The 16486-nt window shown below is 45.5% G+C and overlaps 1 protein-coding gene across 2 annotated transcripts in view; it reads left to right on the top strand.

The window, feature by feature from the left end:
- Positions 1-15815, top strand: part of acer3 (alkaline ceramidase 3) — a 193594-nt gene extending 177779 nt beyond the window's left edge. For both annotated transcript variants that reach the window (XM_055664822.1, XM_055664823.1), the window contains exons 10-11: positions 8878-8923; positions 11622-15815. In XM_055664822.1, coding sequence (XP_055520797.1) covers positions 8878-8923; positions 11622-11678 — 103 coding nt within the window. In that variant the 3' untranslated portion in view covers positions 11679-15815. The remainder of the gene's footprint in view (positions 1-8877; positions 8924-11621) is intronic.
- The last annotated feature ends 671 nt before the right edge of the window (positions 15816-16486 follow it).

Below are 16486 nucleotides of genomic sequence, written 5' to 3'. Positions count from 1 at the left end.
ACGTGCAGGAGTAGGCCATGCACCGCCATTCAATATGATCATGGCTGATCATCCAACTCAGTATCCTGTACCTGCCTTCTCTCCATACCCCCTGATCCCTTTAGCCACAAGGGCCACATCTAACTCCCTCTTAAATATAGCCAATGAACTGGCCTCAACTACCCTCTGTGGCAGAGAATTCCAGAGATTCACCACTCTCTGTGTGAAAAATGTTTTCCTCATCTCGGTCCTAAAAGATTTCCCCCTTATCCTTAAATTGTGACTCCTTGTTCTGGACTTCCCCAACATTGGGAACAATCTTCCTGCATCTAGCCTGTCCAACCACTTAAGAATTTTGTAAGTTTCTATGAGATCCCCCCTCAATCTTCTAAATTCTAGCAAGTACAAGACAAGCGACAAAAGCTTTTCACTGTACCTCGGTACACGTGACAATAAACTAAACTGGAATGGAACTAGGAAGGAACTGCAGATGCTGGTTTAAACTGAAGATAGATACAAAATGCTGGAGTAACTCAGCGGGACAAGCAGCATCTCTAAAGAGACGGAATGGGTGACATTTCGGGTCGAGATCTTTCATCAGAAACTGACCCGAGTTCCTCTTGTCTATATTTTACTGCTTCACTGTGAAATCTCCCCAAGGTATGCCTACTTTGTAGATGTTCTATTCGCCACACAGACAGGAGTTCTGTGAGACCCTCTGTAGCTGTCTCCCCACCCCCACCTCTGTTTCCCGCTGATGAAGGGTGTTGACCTGAAACATCACCCATTCCTTTTCTCCAGAGATGCTGCCTGACCTGCTGAGTTACTCCGACATTTTGTGTTTGTCTTCACGACAAACTTCTGCCTTCAGTCATTTGGAGGGATGTGGGGGCCATTGCAGGGTGATTGAACATATTTCCTAATCTGGGAGCTTTGTTCATGTTTTGTTCAATTCACTGAGCAAGCTGCCTCTTTTATCTCCCCCCGACTTCTATACCTTCCATTATTTTGAAATCACTCAAGCTTTCAACCATGAATATTTATAATTGGATTTGATTTAAAGCTGAAAACAAAACCAAGGTCAAAGAGTAAAATTCTAGCCAATTTCCAAAGATGTTGTATGTGAACTATTATGCTCAGTTTTGGCCACACAGCTATAGGAAAATGCCATTAAGCTGGACAGAGTGCGGAGAAGATTTACGAGGATGTCGCCAGGACCTTTGGGTCTGAGCTCTGGGGAGTCAAGAACCAGGGGCCACAGTTTAAGAATAAGGCGTAAGCCATTTAGAACGGAGACGAGGAAACACTTTTTCTCACAGAGAGTTGTGAGTCTGTGGAATTCTCTGCCTCAGAGGGCGGTGGAGGCAGGTTCTTTGGATGCTTTCAAGAGAGAGCTAGATAGGGCTCTTAAAGATAGCGGAGTCAGGGGATATGGGGAGAAGGCAGGAACGGGGTACTGATTGGGGATGATCAGCCATGATCACATTGAATGGTGGTGCTGGCTCGAAGGGCCAAATGGCCTACTCTTGCACCTAATGTCTATTGTCTATTGAGCTATAGGGAGAGGCTGGGCAAGCTAGGACTTCATTTATTGGAGCGCAGGAGGGTGAAGGGTGATCTGAAAGGGGTGTATTTGATCATGAGGGGAATGGATAGCGTACATGTCATTTACCCAGAGATGGGGAATCAAGAACCAGACGAGATAGGTTTAAGGTGAGAGAGGAAAGATTTAAGAGGAATCTGAGGGGGAATCTTGTCACACGGAGGGTGGTGGGTATATGGAGTGTGCTGGAGCAGCTCAGGATCCCTGAAGAACACCGATAGGTGGCATTTCAGATCGGGACCGTCTTCAATCTGCACAAAGGTCTCGACCCAAAACGTCACCTATCCATGTACTCCAGGAATACTGCCTGACACGCTGAGTTACTCCAGCACTTTGTGCCCCTTAACCAGCATCTGTAGTTCTTTGTTTCTAGTTAAAAGACATCTACACAGGTATATGGACAGGAAAGGTGAGAGGGATATTGTCCAAACACGGGCAGGTGGAACTAATGCAGATGGGGCATCTAGGTCGGTTGCAGAGTCACAATGATATACAGCACAGAAGCAGATCCTTTCATCCACCATATCCAATAATGGCCATCAATTACCCATCTACCATATTCCCAATTAACATCGCTAGGTCACTAGTCATCAACGCCTTAGCAGTTGAAGTGTTTGATAAATGGATTTATCTTCCATCACTCTCCATCAGCAGTGACAAATCATCCTTCTGTTTCCCCCTGACTCTAGTCTGAAGAAGTGTCTCAACCTGAAACGTCGCCCATTCCTTTTCTCCAGAGATGCTGCCTGTCCCGCTGAGTTACTCCAGCATTTTGTGTTTATCTTTGGTTTAAACCAGCATCTACAGTTCCTTCCTACACATCCTCTAGTTCAGTTTAGATAAACAGCGCGGAAATGGGCCCTTCGTGCCACTGGATTCATGCCGATGGATCCCCGTGCACCAACTAGCGTCCTACACACTAGCGACAATTTACCAAAGCCAATTCACCTACAAACCTGTACGTCTTTCGAGTGTGGGAGGAAACCGGAGCACCCAGGGAAAACCCACGTGGTCACAGGGAGAACGTACAAACTCCGTACACACAGCACCTGTAGTCAGGATCGAATCTGGTTCTCTGGCGCTCTAAGGCAGCAACTCTACTACTGCACAACTGAGCTGTCCCTTCTTCAGACACGACCTGAATCGTTACCTATCCCTGTCCTCCAGAAGGTTCCCCTCTTCGACTATAGGTGAGGCTCTCATCAGGGTCTCTTCTATATCCCGTAGCTCCGCTCTCACTCCCCATCTCCCCCACTCGTAACAAGGGCAGAGTCCCCCTTGTCCTCACCTTCCACCCTACCAGCCGTCACATACTACAGATAATCCTCCGACATTTTCGCCACCTGCAATGGGATCCCACCACTGGCCACATCTTCCCATCTCCTCCCCTTTCGCAGGCTTTGCGATCGCTTCGCCCAACAACGCCGCTCGGTTCGCAATAACCAACCTGATCTCCCTGTGGCTCAGCACTTCAACTCTCCCTCCCATTCCAAATCCGACCATTCTGTCCTGGGCCTCCTCCATGGCCAGAGTGAGTCCCACAGCAAATTGGAGGAGCAGCACCTCATATTTTGCTTGGGTAGTTTACACCCCAGCGGTATGAACATTGACTTCTCCAATTTCAGGTAGTCCCTGCTTTCTCCCTCCTTCCCCCCGCCCCCCCAGCTCTCCCACAGCCCACTGTCTCCGCCTCTTCCTTTCCTCTTCCCGCCCCCACCAACCCCACACCAGTCTGAAGAAGTGTCCCGACCCGAAACGTCACCTATTTCTTCACTCCATAGATGCTGCCGCACCCGCTGAGTTTCTCCAGCATTTTTCCAGCATGGGCAGTTCTTTCTTAAACATGTGCTTCAGAGATGCTCCCTGCTAACCTGCTGAGTTACTCCAGCCAGCACTTTGTGTCCTTCACGACCATATCAATTTATGTTGGATTAATTGACTGGTGCCTTCCCTCAGTGGGAAACTTTGATTCCGCTGTGTGGGGGTGTTTTTGTTAAAGTCTATCGTGTGTTGTGTTTTTTTTTAATTTCTATTGCTGTATGGTGACCCGAATTTCACTGTACCAATTGGTGCAGGTGAAACTAAATAAATGTCTCTTGAATCTTGAAGAGGGGTTTGAAAAACTAGAGTAACTGACATTATTACATTTGTAAATACAAGTATCAGGTTTAAATTAATCGTTGTATTATCGCCTTAAAGAAATGTGCTGTGAATTAAAGATCTTCTCCAGCAAGTTGTCGGCAGTATGAAACTAACACAGTGTACAATGCTGAGAGTGTGATACAGAGTGGAATATTGAGGAGCTACCTGTAGGCCCGAGACAGCTAGTTTAATGGGAGCTGGATGGACCAATGTTTCCCAGCTGCATAAAGTGGCTGTGAAGCAACCAGCCAAATTGCAATTAACCTGAGAGTGGTTGACCTTTACTTGTTATCTGGATTTTCGCTTTCACATTGCACACCAAGTCATCCAGTTGATTTACCACATTAAAGTATGATGGCACACAGCACAGTTGTAAAGGCAACCTATTGTTCTTTCCATTTGTGCAAACAGCTCCTGTATTGCAACTGGTGTTGGTTTATTTTATAGACTTCGATAAGATGTCACCTTTGATAAGGCTGTTAATGAAGATGTGAGTCCATGGTATTAAAGGGCAGGTACTAGCATGGATAGCGGGTTGGCTGGATGGCAGAAGACAAAGAGTGGCAATAAGGGGGGGGGAACCTGCTTGGCTGCCAGTGACTAGCGGAGTTGGAAGAGGGGATTATACTAATCAAGTTTATTTCAGACTCAAGGTCCAGACAAGGGACAACATTACATAAAATGCATTGCATATTAAAAAAACATCATAAAATATATATAAAAGCTTAGTATATCACTTATAAAAGCATCCTAAATTATATATTAAAAAATGAACACAATACATAAATTAAAATCCAGAATAAAAAGGAATGATCAATGTCCTGCAACGATACAACAATACCAGTGTCTCCACAACTGGGATTGGTAGCGTGTAGTGCTAAACCTTATGTTTGACAAGGCCACAATAATTACACTTTTAGAGTCATTTGTCCTGCAGATGAATTTATACATGTGATTTCTTAGGATAGCTTCTAAAGTAGTGACTCCTGCAGCCACAAACATGTTACTGATACTACATCATCTAGGTTTCCTTAGCAGTGTACTCATGGCATCATTCTAGGTCACCTTTAGTCTCTGCAAACTTGTCTTTCCATAGTTTGACCACAGGTGCGCAGTGTAGAGTGGTGTGCAATATGCTCTAAACAGCGACATCTTCACCACATTGAAGACTTTGTGGCTAAGTTTGCGAATTAAACGAAAATAGATGGAGGGGCAGGTATTGCAGTGAAGGCAGGGACTCTGCAGAAGGACTTGGACAGGTTGGAAGAGTGGGAAGAGAAGTGGCAGATGGAATACAGTGCAGCAAAGTCTGGAGACTTGCTTTTTGGCAGTAGGAATAAAGGCGTAGACTATTTTCTAAATGGGGAGAGAATCCAGAAATTGGTGGTGCGAAAGAACATGGGAGGTGGTGCAGGATTCCCAGAAAATTACACTGCAAATCGAATCGGTAGTAAAGAAAGCAAATGCAATGCCAGCATTTATTTCAAGAGGGCTTGTATACAAAAACTGGGGTATAATGCTGAGGCTCTGTAAGGACATACCTTTAGAGTGGCGATGAGTAGGAATCTTTTAACCAGAGGGTGGTGAATCTGTGGAAACATTCGAATAGTGAATGGCATGGGTAGAGTGGATGTGGAGAGGATGTTTCCACTAGTGGGAGTGTCCAGGAACAGATTCCATAGCCTCAGAATTAACGGATGTTCCTTTATGAAGGAGATGAGGAAGAATATCTTTAGTCAGAGGTGGAATTCAGTGCCACATCAATGGATGTATTTAAGGCAGAGATGCAGGGTCCCTCCTCCATAATGTTTGGGACAAAGACCCATCATTTATTTATTTGCCTCTGTAAATTGAGATGTTATAGAATAAATCACATGTGGTTAAAGTGCACATTGTCAGATTTTAATAAAGGCCATTTTAATACATTTTGGTTTCACCATGTAGAAATTACAGCAGTGTTTATACATAGTCCCCCAATTTCAGGGTACCGTAATGTTTGGGACACAGTAATGTCATGTAAATGAAAGTACTCATGTTTAGTATTTTGTTGCAAGTCCTTTGCATGCAATGACTGCTTGAAGTCTGTGATTCATGGACATCACCAGTTGCTGGGTGTCTTCTCTGGTGATGCTCTGCCAGGCCTGTATTGCAGACATCTTTAGCTTATCCTTGTTTTGGGGGCTAGTCCCCTTCAGTTTTCTCTTCAGCATATAAAAGGCATGCTCAATTGGGTTCAGATCGGGTGATTGACTTGGCCACTATAATTGAGCATTTTTTAGCTTTGAAAAACTCCTTTGCTGCTTTAGCAGTATGTTTGGGACCATTGGTTACACAAAAAAGCTGGAGAAACTCAGCGGGTGCAGCAGCATCTATGGAGCGAAGGAAATAGGCAACGTTTCGGGCCAAAACCCTTCTTCAGACTTCAGTCTGAAGAAGGGTTTCGGCCCGAAACGTTGCCTATTTCCTTCGCTCCATAAATGCTGCTGCACCCGCTGAGTTTCTCCAGCTTTTTTGTGTAACCTTCGATTCTCCAGCATCTGCAGTTCCCTCTTAAACACTGTTTGGGACCATTGTCTTGCTGTAGAATGAACTGCTGGCCAATGAGTTTTGAGGCATTTGTTTGAACTTGAGCAGATAGGATATGTCTATACACTTCAGAATTCATTATGCTACTACCATCAGCAGTTGTATCATCAATGAAGATAAGTGAGCCAGGACCTTCAGCAGCCATACATGCCCAGGCCATAACACCCCCACCACCGTGTTTCACAGATGAGGTGGTATGCTTTGGATCTTGGGCAGTTCCATCTCCGCTCCATACTTTGCTCTTGCCATCACTCTGATATAAGTTAATCTTCATCTCATCTGTCCCCGAGACCTTTTTCCAGAACTGTGGTTGCTCTTTCAAGTACTTCTTGGCAAACTGTAACCTGGCTATGCTATTTTTGCGACCAACCAGTGGTTTGCATCTTGAAGTGTAGCCTCTGTATTTCTGTTCATCAAGCCTTCTGCGGACAGTGGTCATAGACAAATCCACATCTGACTCCTGAAGAGTGATTCTGATCTGTCGGACATGTGTTTGGGGATTTGTCTTTATTAGAGAGAATTCTTCAGCTGTGGAGGTCTTCCTTGGCCTGCCAGTCCCTTTGCGATTAGGAAGCTCACCAGTGATCTCTTCCTAATGATGTTCCAAACAGTTGATTTTGGTAAGCCTAATGTTTGGTTGTGTCTCTAACAATTTTATTCTTGTTTCTCAGTCTCATAATGGCTTCTTTGACTTTCATTTGCACAACTTTGGTCCTCATGTTGATAAACAGCAATAAATGTTTCCAAAGTTGATGGAAAGACTGAGGAAAGACTAGGTGCTGAGAGCTCTCTTATACCTGCATTAAGGAGGCAATTAGAAACACACCTGAGCAATTACAAACACCTGTGAAGCCATGTGTCCCAAACATTATGGTGCCCTGAAATGGGAGGGACTATGTATAAACAGCTGTAATGTCTGCATGGTGAAACCAAAATGTATAAAAATACCTGTTAATAAAACTGACAATGATCACTTTAACCTCATGTGATTTTTTTTTCTATTACAAATCTCAAATTGGGGAGTACAGAGGCAAATAAATAAATAATGGGTCTTTGTCCCAAACATTATGGAGGGCACTGTGGATAGATTCTTGATTAGTACGAGTGTCAGGTCTATTGGGGAGAAGGCAGGAGAATGGGGTTTGGAGGGAGCGATAGAAAGATTGAATGGCGGAGTAGACTTGATGGGCCGAATGGCTCAAATGAATATGAGATGGCTGTGGAGCTCAAGTCTTTGAGGAATTTTAAAGTGGAGATTGTTCATTAGTTCATGTCGTAGGAGCAGAATTGGGCCATTTGCCCATTGAGTCTACTCTGCCATTCAATCGTGGCTGACCTATCCTTCCTAATTCTCCTGCCTTCTACCCAGAACTCTGGACACCCTTGCTAATCTTAAAAATACCCAATGACTTGGCCTCCTCAGCCGTCTGCGGCAATTAATTCCACAAATTCACCACCTTCTGGCTAAAGAAACTCCTCTGCATCTCCTTTCTCAGGGTGCATCCTTTTATTCTGAGGTTAGTCATTAAAAATGTGTTCTCAGTGCTATAAACCCAAGCTCACATAGTCGAGAGCATTTAGCTGGCCATAAGCTGGGTTAGTGAAGCCATGTGTTGTAAGGCCAAGCAATAATCGTGAGTTTCACGATTATATTAAACATAGAAACATAGAAATTAGGTGCAGGAGTAGGCCATTCGGCCCTTCGAGCCTGCACCGCCATTCAATATGATCATGGTTGATCATCCAACTCAGTATCCCGTACCTGCCTTCTCTCCATACCCTCTGATCCCCTTAGCCACATCTAACTCCCTCTTAAATATAGCCAATGAACTGGCCTCAACTACCCTCTGTGGCAGAGGGTGTCTTGACTGGTAAATCCCGGAGATTCATCTACACAAACTCTGTGTGAAAAAAGTTCTTCTCATCCGGACAGAGTTTTTGAAAAGATTCTATCCCACCTTTATCCTTAAGCTGTGACCCCCCCCGTCCTGGACTTCCCTAACATCGGGAACAATCTTCCTGCATCTAGCCTGTCCAACCCCTTTGCTTAAGAATTTTGTACGTTTCTCATAAGCAGATCCCCCCCTCAATCCTCCCACCTATTAACGCTTATCCCAGCATGGAGGCGCAGCGGTAGAGAGTTGCTGAGGGAGCTATGAAGCAATGCAGCGCTTTGAGACCTGGGTTCGACCCCCACTCACTGCTGTGGATGCTGTCTGTATGGAGTTTGCACGTCATCAGGAACATCCCAACCCGGTGACCTACGTGGGTTTTGCTCCGAGAACTTTGGTTGATTTGGGGGCTCCCACGACCAACCTCCTAAGACGTACGGAGGGGTTTGTAGGTTAATTGGCTTGGTAAATGTGAAATCGACCCTAGTGTGTGTGTAGGATGTGAGGATCGCTGGTCGCTGTGGACCTGGCCTGTTTCCGGCGCTGTATCTCTAAATTAAACTAAAAAAAAATGAACATGATTTACTTTTAAACCATGATTTAGCAGATTTTGTCTTTTGACGTGTACTTGTGTCCTGTTGTTTCTGATCCAGGTTTCGTGTTTATGTTTTTCAGTATGTACACAAGAACTTTATACTTGAAATACAGGCCTAAAGTGAAGGTAAGCCAAGCCCTGAGCTCAGAGCTTTGCTTTTGTTTCCCGCAGCAAGGTCATGTTCGTACAAAGCCGTTTAATTGAAAGTGTGAGCTTGTGGTTGATCATTAACGATTATCCATTCTTTTTAATGATAATGGATAGAGGAGTTTAAACCAGTTCTTAAATGTGTTAACTCACGAGGTGTGTGTCCCCGCCCCCCCATTTATCTTAATAACCACTTAATGTTGTTTGTTCGCATGTTCCAAGGTACAGTGATTTACAGCTTTGATTTACATGTCGTCCAAACAGATTACGATAGAAACATAGAAACATAGAAATTAGGTGCAGGAGTAGGCCATTCGGCCCTTCGAGCCTGCACCGCCATTCAATATGATCATGGCTGATCATCCTTAACTCAGTATCCCCAGCATGACCTGCCTTCTCTCCAGCTACCCCCAGGCCATAAGATCCCCAATAGCCACAAAACCGAGGCCACAACTTTTTAAATATCTCCCTCTTAAATATAGAACCAATGAACTGGACGCCCTCAACTACCCTCTGTTTTGGAGTAAAATGCAACAGAGGTGCACTGTTCCAGAGATTTTCACTCATTCTGCACCACTGAAAAAAAGTTCTTCTCATCTCATCTTAAAAGGTTTATCCTTAAACTGGATTTCCCCTTTATCCTTAAGCAATGTGACCCCTTGTCCAACCCCTTAAGAATTTTGACTTCCCCATCTCAATCTCCTCGGCGGAACAATCTTCCTGCATCGCTAGACCTGGGTCCAACCCCTTAAGAATTTTGTAAGTTTCTATAACTACGATTTCCCCCGAGAACTTTGGTTTCCTCTCAATCTTCTAAAGGTTTAGTAGAATTGTAAATAAACCAAGTCTATCCAGTCTTTCTGTCATAAGACAGTCCTGAGTGGCAGCGACCCCCCGCGAGACCCTGGGTGTGTGTATCCCAGGAATCAGTCTGGTGAACCTTCTCTGTACTCCCTCTTTAATGGCAAAATGTGTTAACTGTCCTTTATCCTCAACCACTTATTTGGAGACCAAAACTGTATTTACAGCAATTTACATGTCTCCAAACAGATTAGTACCCATATATAGGTATAAGGCGGGTTCGATCCCGACTATGGCTGCTGTCTATATGTAGTCTATACGGAGTTTATACGTTCTCCCTTGGACCACGTGGGTTTTCTCCGGTTGCTCCGGTTTCCACCCACACTCCAAAGACGTAGGTTTGCAGGTTAATTGGCTTGCGATAAATGTGTATAAATATAAAATTGTCGTGTGTGTGTGTGTGTGTGTGTGTGTGTGTGTGCATGTGTGTGTGTGTGTGTGTGGGTGTGTGTGTGTGTGTGCGTGTGTGCGCGTGCGTGCGTGCGTGCGTGCGTGTGTGTGTGCGTGCGTGCGTGTGTGTGTGTAGTGTTAATCTGCGGAGACCGCTGGTCAGTGCGGACTCGCTGGGCTGAAGGACCAGTTTCCGCGCTGTATCTCTAAACTAAAGATAGATACAGTAGTTCAAACTCACTGGCAATAAATGGAGCAAAGGGGAAGATCGAGAGTACAGAATATGGTGTGGCAATGCAATGAATCGGTTCCAGAGACAAAGTGCAATGTCCTCAGTGGGGTCGAGGTGAATCGGATAGCAGTTCTCCAAATGGGACCTAACCAAACTCTTATAAAGCTGCAGATAGACACGATCTCTTATATAACTTCAACATCTGTCAAGCATATTCGCAACGAAACAGGAACCAGATGCTGGGCCTACTTAATTCCTTTGTTTTATTCCCGCAGAGAAGAGATCGTGCTTGCAATTGGAGGCAATTAAAGTCAGCCCCCCCCCCCCCCCCCCCCCCCCCCCTTCTCTCATACTTGTGGGTTGCACGTTCAGGTCCAACTCCAGAGACATAACCCATGCCTGAGTCAGCGCTAAGTAATGATAAGTAGTGCCATCTTCTGGGTAAAATGTTACAATTAGGGATGGCACGGTGGCGCAGCGGTAGAGTTGGTGCCTTATGTGAGCCAGAGTCTGACTACGGGTGCTGTCTGTACGGAGTTTGCACGTTCTCCCCGTGACCTGCGTGGGTTTTGTCCGGGTGCTCCGGTTTCCTCCCACACTCCAAAGACGTACAGGTTTGTGGGTTAATTGACTTTGATTAAATTGTCCCTAGTGTGAGTAGGATAGTGCTAGTGTGCGGGGATTGCTGGTCGCCACGGACTCGGTGGGCTGAAAGGCCTGTTTCCATGCTGTATCTCTAAAGTCTAAAGTGAAGTCTAAATCTCCGATGCCGTGAGGCAGCAGCTGTACCTGCTGCGCCACTGTTCCGCTACAGTTCCACCACAGTCTGGGATGAGGTTTCTGCCAATCAACCATAACAAAGGGGGACCCGGCATGGGGAGAGGGACCGCTGGGAACAAAGGGAGACCATTGGGAATTACAATGAATACTTCGTAACTTTGTGGGCACCCTGTACATAGCGACTCTTTGCATACCTTGTGTATGTAATGCAAAGCAAAGAATTTCACTGTGCCATGTCACGTAAGTTACATTAGTTTAGTGTCGCGTGTACCGAGATACATTGAAAATCTTTTGTGAACAGCAGTGAAAATAAAGTGTCAATCGATCAAACAATTAGTCCCTCCAGCGTCAGGCATGTGCGGTTCTGTCTCGCAATGCACAGGTTTTAATGACGGACATTTCTTTAATTTGCAGTTTTTACTGGGCGTCTGGCCTGTAATTTGGGTGGAGACGTCTATGAAGAAACAATAAAGAAATTGAAAGTCAGACTCACTCCTGGGGAAGATAAGGTGCACCTCGGGCCTGGGAAGCGACGTGTCGGGTTCTGCAGAGTTGGTGTCTGTGAGCGAAAGACTTCAACAGAATCATGAATCAACAAGAAACCGAGAGATATTTCCGATCATGCGAGTTTGTTTGCATTTTATTTTTGTAAAGCACTGTCAGGTGCGGTGGATCTAAATGGGAAGTTATTATGTAAAATGCATAAGCAAGGGATATTGCAGCTTGTGTTATGATTGCTAGGTTGTTTTAGTAGCACCCCAGATAATAGTTAACTAAACCTTGAGAGCAGCTAACGTTCATGGACTTTGCATATGCGGCCAAAATATTGAACAAATATTGGAAACTAGTTGTTTAAAAAAAAAAAAACTTTGAGTCTGGTTTTAAATGTCATCTCCTACAGACTGTATCCATGGACCCTCGACACAAGAGGGGAATGCAAGTGCGAGCAGTGAACAAGCGGCGGAGCTGTATCGGGGTAGGTTGGCAGGTCTTCGTGTTGGGAGCAGAGGGGACATAAATGACAGAGGATGAAACCCCACGCCCCTCCCCTCATTTCGTTGCTTGCCTTCCGCTCTTGCCACTGCTCATCTCCGGCACATTGCCGACTGTATTATGAGACACACTCTAAAGACGTAGGTTAATTGGCTTGGTACAATTGTAAAATGGCCCCAGTATGTGTGTGTGTGTGTGTGTAGGATGGCGTTAGCGTGCGGGGAATCGCTGGTTGGCGCCGACTCGCTGTCGCACTAAACTAAGCTAAGCTAAAGTTTTGGAAAGGATTAGGGGTTGTGTGGTGGGGGTTGGGGAAGAGAATGGTGGAGGGGGGTAGTGGTGTGCCAAGGAAAAAAATACCAGGCCCACACAGCATGAGTGGATAGCCTCTGCATTACTGTGTTAAAGCCCTGGACAACTGTACGAGTTCATTCCAAGAGCTCTCCCAAGTTTTAAAAAAATCAAACTCGTGGTAAGCACGGAGAATGAACGTAGCGGGTACATCGGAGCTCGGGGACGTCTCTTAGCGGCTCGTATCGCTAACGGCAGGTACTCGGGTAGACTCGCTTACGGCAGGTAAGCACGGGAAGACTGGTGAAGATTTTTCAACATGTTGATAAATGTCCACGAGAGCCCCGAGTACCGACGAGCGGCCATTACCGTAAATCTCCGAGTTCGAATCAGGGCAAACTCGGGAGAGCTCTTGGAATGAACTCGTACAGTGGGACAGGGCTTTAAGAATGAACTGCAGATGTTGGTTAAAATCGAAGGTAGACACATAAAGCTAGAGTAACTCAGTGGGACAGGCAGCATCTCTGGAGAGAAGGAATGGGTGACGTTCCGGGTCGAGACCCTTAAGACTCTCCGGAGATGCTGCCTGTCGCGCTGAGTTACTCCAGCTTTTTGTGTCTACCTCCTCTGCATTACTGTCACATTGTCACTGACTGTTGCAGCAGCAAGGATCTAGGACAAGAGGTGTAGACATGTCAGGTTTTTGTATAATCTGTTTGTGCTGGTCACCAAAACTGGTGAACCACTGAGTGTGAGTGTGTGTGTGTGTGTGGGAGAGAGGGAGGGACCGGAGGAAGGGGGTCTTATTTAAACTACACGTCCATACGCTTTCAGTAGTCCTCATTGTAGTTTTAAATCCTGAACGAGGGGCCTGCGGATGGACACAAAAGGCTGGAGTAACTCGGCAGGTCAGGCAGCATCTCTGGAGAAAAGGAATGGGTGACGTTTCAAGTCGTGACGCTTCTCCGTACACGAAACGTCACCTCTTCTGTTTCTCCAGAGACGCTGCACATCCCGCTGAGTTACTCCAGAGGTTTGTGTCCATCTTCGGTGTAAACCAACCTTCCTACAGATCAGAAGGGGGAAACTCAGTGGGTGAAGCAGCATCCATGGAGCGAAGGTATAGGTGACGTTTCGGGTCGGGACCCTTCTTCACACTTGGTCTTCACTACTCAAACTTCAGACTTCAATTCAGTCTGAAGTAGGGCCCCTGACCCGAAACGTCACCCATCCTTTTCCTCCAGAGAAGTACATGACTTATAGGAGCACAATTAGGCCATTTGGCCCATCAGGTGAACTCCTCCATTGAATCATGGCTGAACTATGATGCTGCCTGTCCCGCTGAGTTACTCCAGCACTTCGTGTCTGTGAAAGATTTTTATATTGTCTAGATCTATCTTTACCTCCTAACCCCATTCTCTTGCCTTCTCCCCATAACCCCTGACACCCACACTAATCAACAATCTATCCATCTCCTGCCTTGAAAATATCAATTGACGACCTCCACAGCCTTCTGTGGCAAAGAATTCCACAGATTCACCACCCCCTGACTATAGAAATTCCTCCTCATCTCTGTTCTAAAGAACGTCCTTTAATTCTGAAGCTACTGTACGATCTCTGATCTCAGACTCCCCCACTAGTGGAAATGTCCTCTCCACGTCCACTCTATCCAACCCTCCAACCTCTGTTTGATTCCAAAGGGCCCAAGTCTTCAGGCGGAGTAACCAAGGATGGTCCACACTCCAAGACACCAGATCTCATCTCCCTTAAATAAGTAAGCTCCCCCTACCCCCTCCACCCCTGCCAGCTCCCGCCATTCCAGCCAAGATCAATCTCCGTAGCCAAAGATGCTGCAAGGATGTTTGATTAAACGTAGGAACCCTTAGCGTCCGATCCTTCATCGAACCTCTCACTGCCACAGTGCCAATGAGCCTATTTTGGCTTTTGGAACAACGTCCCCAAATGTTTTATTGTGTGCATGATTATTTGGGATATTTATGAGTTACTACAGTGCTTTGTGTCCATCTTCAGTGCAAACCAACATCTGCAGTTCCCTGTGTAAGAAAGAACTGCAGATGCTGGTTTAAATCGAAGGCAGATAGACACAAAATGCTGGAGTAAGTCAGCGGGTGAAGCAGCGAAGTGAAGAAATGGGTGAAGGAAACTTTGCCCATTCCTTCTCTCAAGAGATGCTATCTCACCTGTTAGTTACTCCAGCATTTTGTGTCTACCTGCAGTTCCTTCCTACTCACGAATATTTTGTTAAGCGTATTTCTTGGTTGTGAAGGATTACAATGTCTTTCTTTTTTTAAATAGCCAGAGTGAACAAAAAGTTAAGATCTCAAATGAATAATTAGTGTCTGGTTATTGGAGCTGGGGTAATATTGTGACCCTCTGATCGTGTGAATGAAATAACACTCCTTTCTACTCCCTGAGGGCTTATTGCTGCTGGATCTTGCTCCCAGCTGAAGACCACAAACCTCCCAAGTTGCGTGATTCCACAGGTTTGAACCCTTCCCGTCACTTTGGTATTGGTTTTCTCCTGTTTGATCTGACCATTCCAAGGGCCTTCAGTCTGCACTGAGACTTACTGGTGGCACAGCGGTAGAGTTGCTGCCATACAGCACTTGTGGTGCCAGAGACCCGGGTTCAATCCTGACCACGGGTGCTGGTCCGCACGGATTTTGCACGCTCTACCCCCATGACCCGCGCTTCTCGTTTTCTCCGAGATCTTCGGTTTCCTCCCACACTCCAAAGACGTGCAGGCTTGTAGGTTAATTGTCCCTAGTGTGTGTATGTAAGGTGGTGTTAATGGGCGGGGATGATTAGCGTGTGGGGATGCGGTGGGCCCAATGACACTGTATCTCTATCCTAAATCATTTGTAGCCTGAATGGTGTCCGCACCGATTGGTGAGGAGCCGATTATTCTACAGCTGGGTCTACACCAGTCTATTCTCAACATGTGCCTACATTGCACTGGTCTGTACTGTGTGTGTAATGTCGTATATATGGGGGGGGGAGGGGGGAGAGATTACTAGAGCACCTCATGATCAACTCACACATCGACCACATTTTCCGTGTAATAATGTGATTTCCATGTGCGCATTTATCAGGTGTGTGACCATTGAATGCTGTTCAATGTTACACATTGCAACGATGACTGTGGGAAGGCAAAGGCAGTACACAGTACACATGCTGGTAACCAATAACATCATCAGTGTTATCCATCAATGACAGCTTCCGATATTGAACCAGAGATTATTTGGAATTATGCTGTAATAATTGTAACTAACTTTTGTGAAAAATTAAAAGTCAATGAAAGAATACCAGTTTTTTTTTTTTCAATTGTCTTTTTTTTTCTGAAGAAGGCTCTCGACCCGAAACGTCATCCATTCCTTTTCTCCAGAGATGCTGCCTGGCCCGCTGAGTTACTCCAGCATTTTGTATCTATCTTCGGTGTAAACCAGCATCTGCAGTTCCTTTCAGGCAAGAACATCTATCCTGCTTCACAATCCATGTTTTACTAATTGGAATCATTGACTCAATCTTTGGCCATAAAGTATTGGTCAGTCATAAGGTCATAAGGGATAGGAGCAGAATTAGGCCATTCGGCTCATCAAGTTTACTCCACTATTCAATCATGGCTGATCTATCTCTCCCTCCTTCTCCACCCCATTCTCCTGCCTTTCCTCATAACCTCTGATAACCCGTACTAATCAAGAATCTATCTATCTCTGCCTCAAAAATATCTATTGACTTGGTCTCCACAGCTTCTGTGGCAAATAATTCCACAGATTCACCACCCTCTGAATAAACAAATCTCTCCTCATCTCCTTCCAAAAAGAACATCCTTTAATTCTGAGGCTATGACCTCTAGTCCTAGACTCTCCCACTAGTGGAAACCTCCTCTCCACATCCCCAGTCAGTTTCCCAACAACAAATGTGACGTGATGGTGAAGCCTAAAGTGCTAAAGAAGAACCTCAACACCAATCCA

This window comes from Leucoraja erinacea, chromosome 45 (genome assembly GCF_028641065.1).
Source record: "Leucoraja erinacea ecotype New England chromosome 45, Leri_hhj_1, whole genome shotgun sequence".
Classification (NCBI taxonomy): Eukaryota; Metazoa; Chordata; class Chondrichthyes; order Rajiformes; family Rajidae; genus Leucoraja; species Leucoraja erinaceus.
Note: the sequence above shows the minus strand (reverse complement) of the source record. Positions and strands in the feature narration are given on the sequence as shown.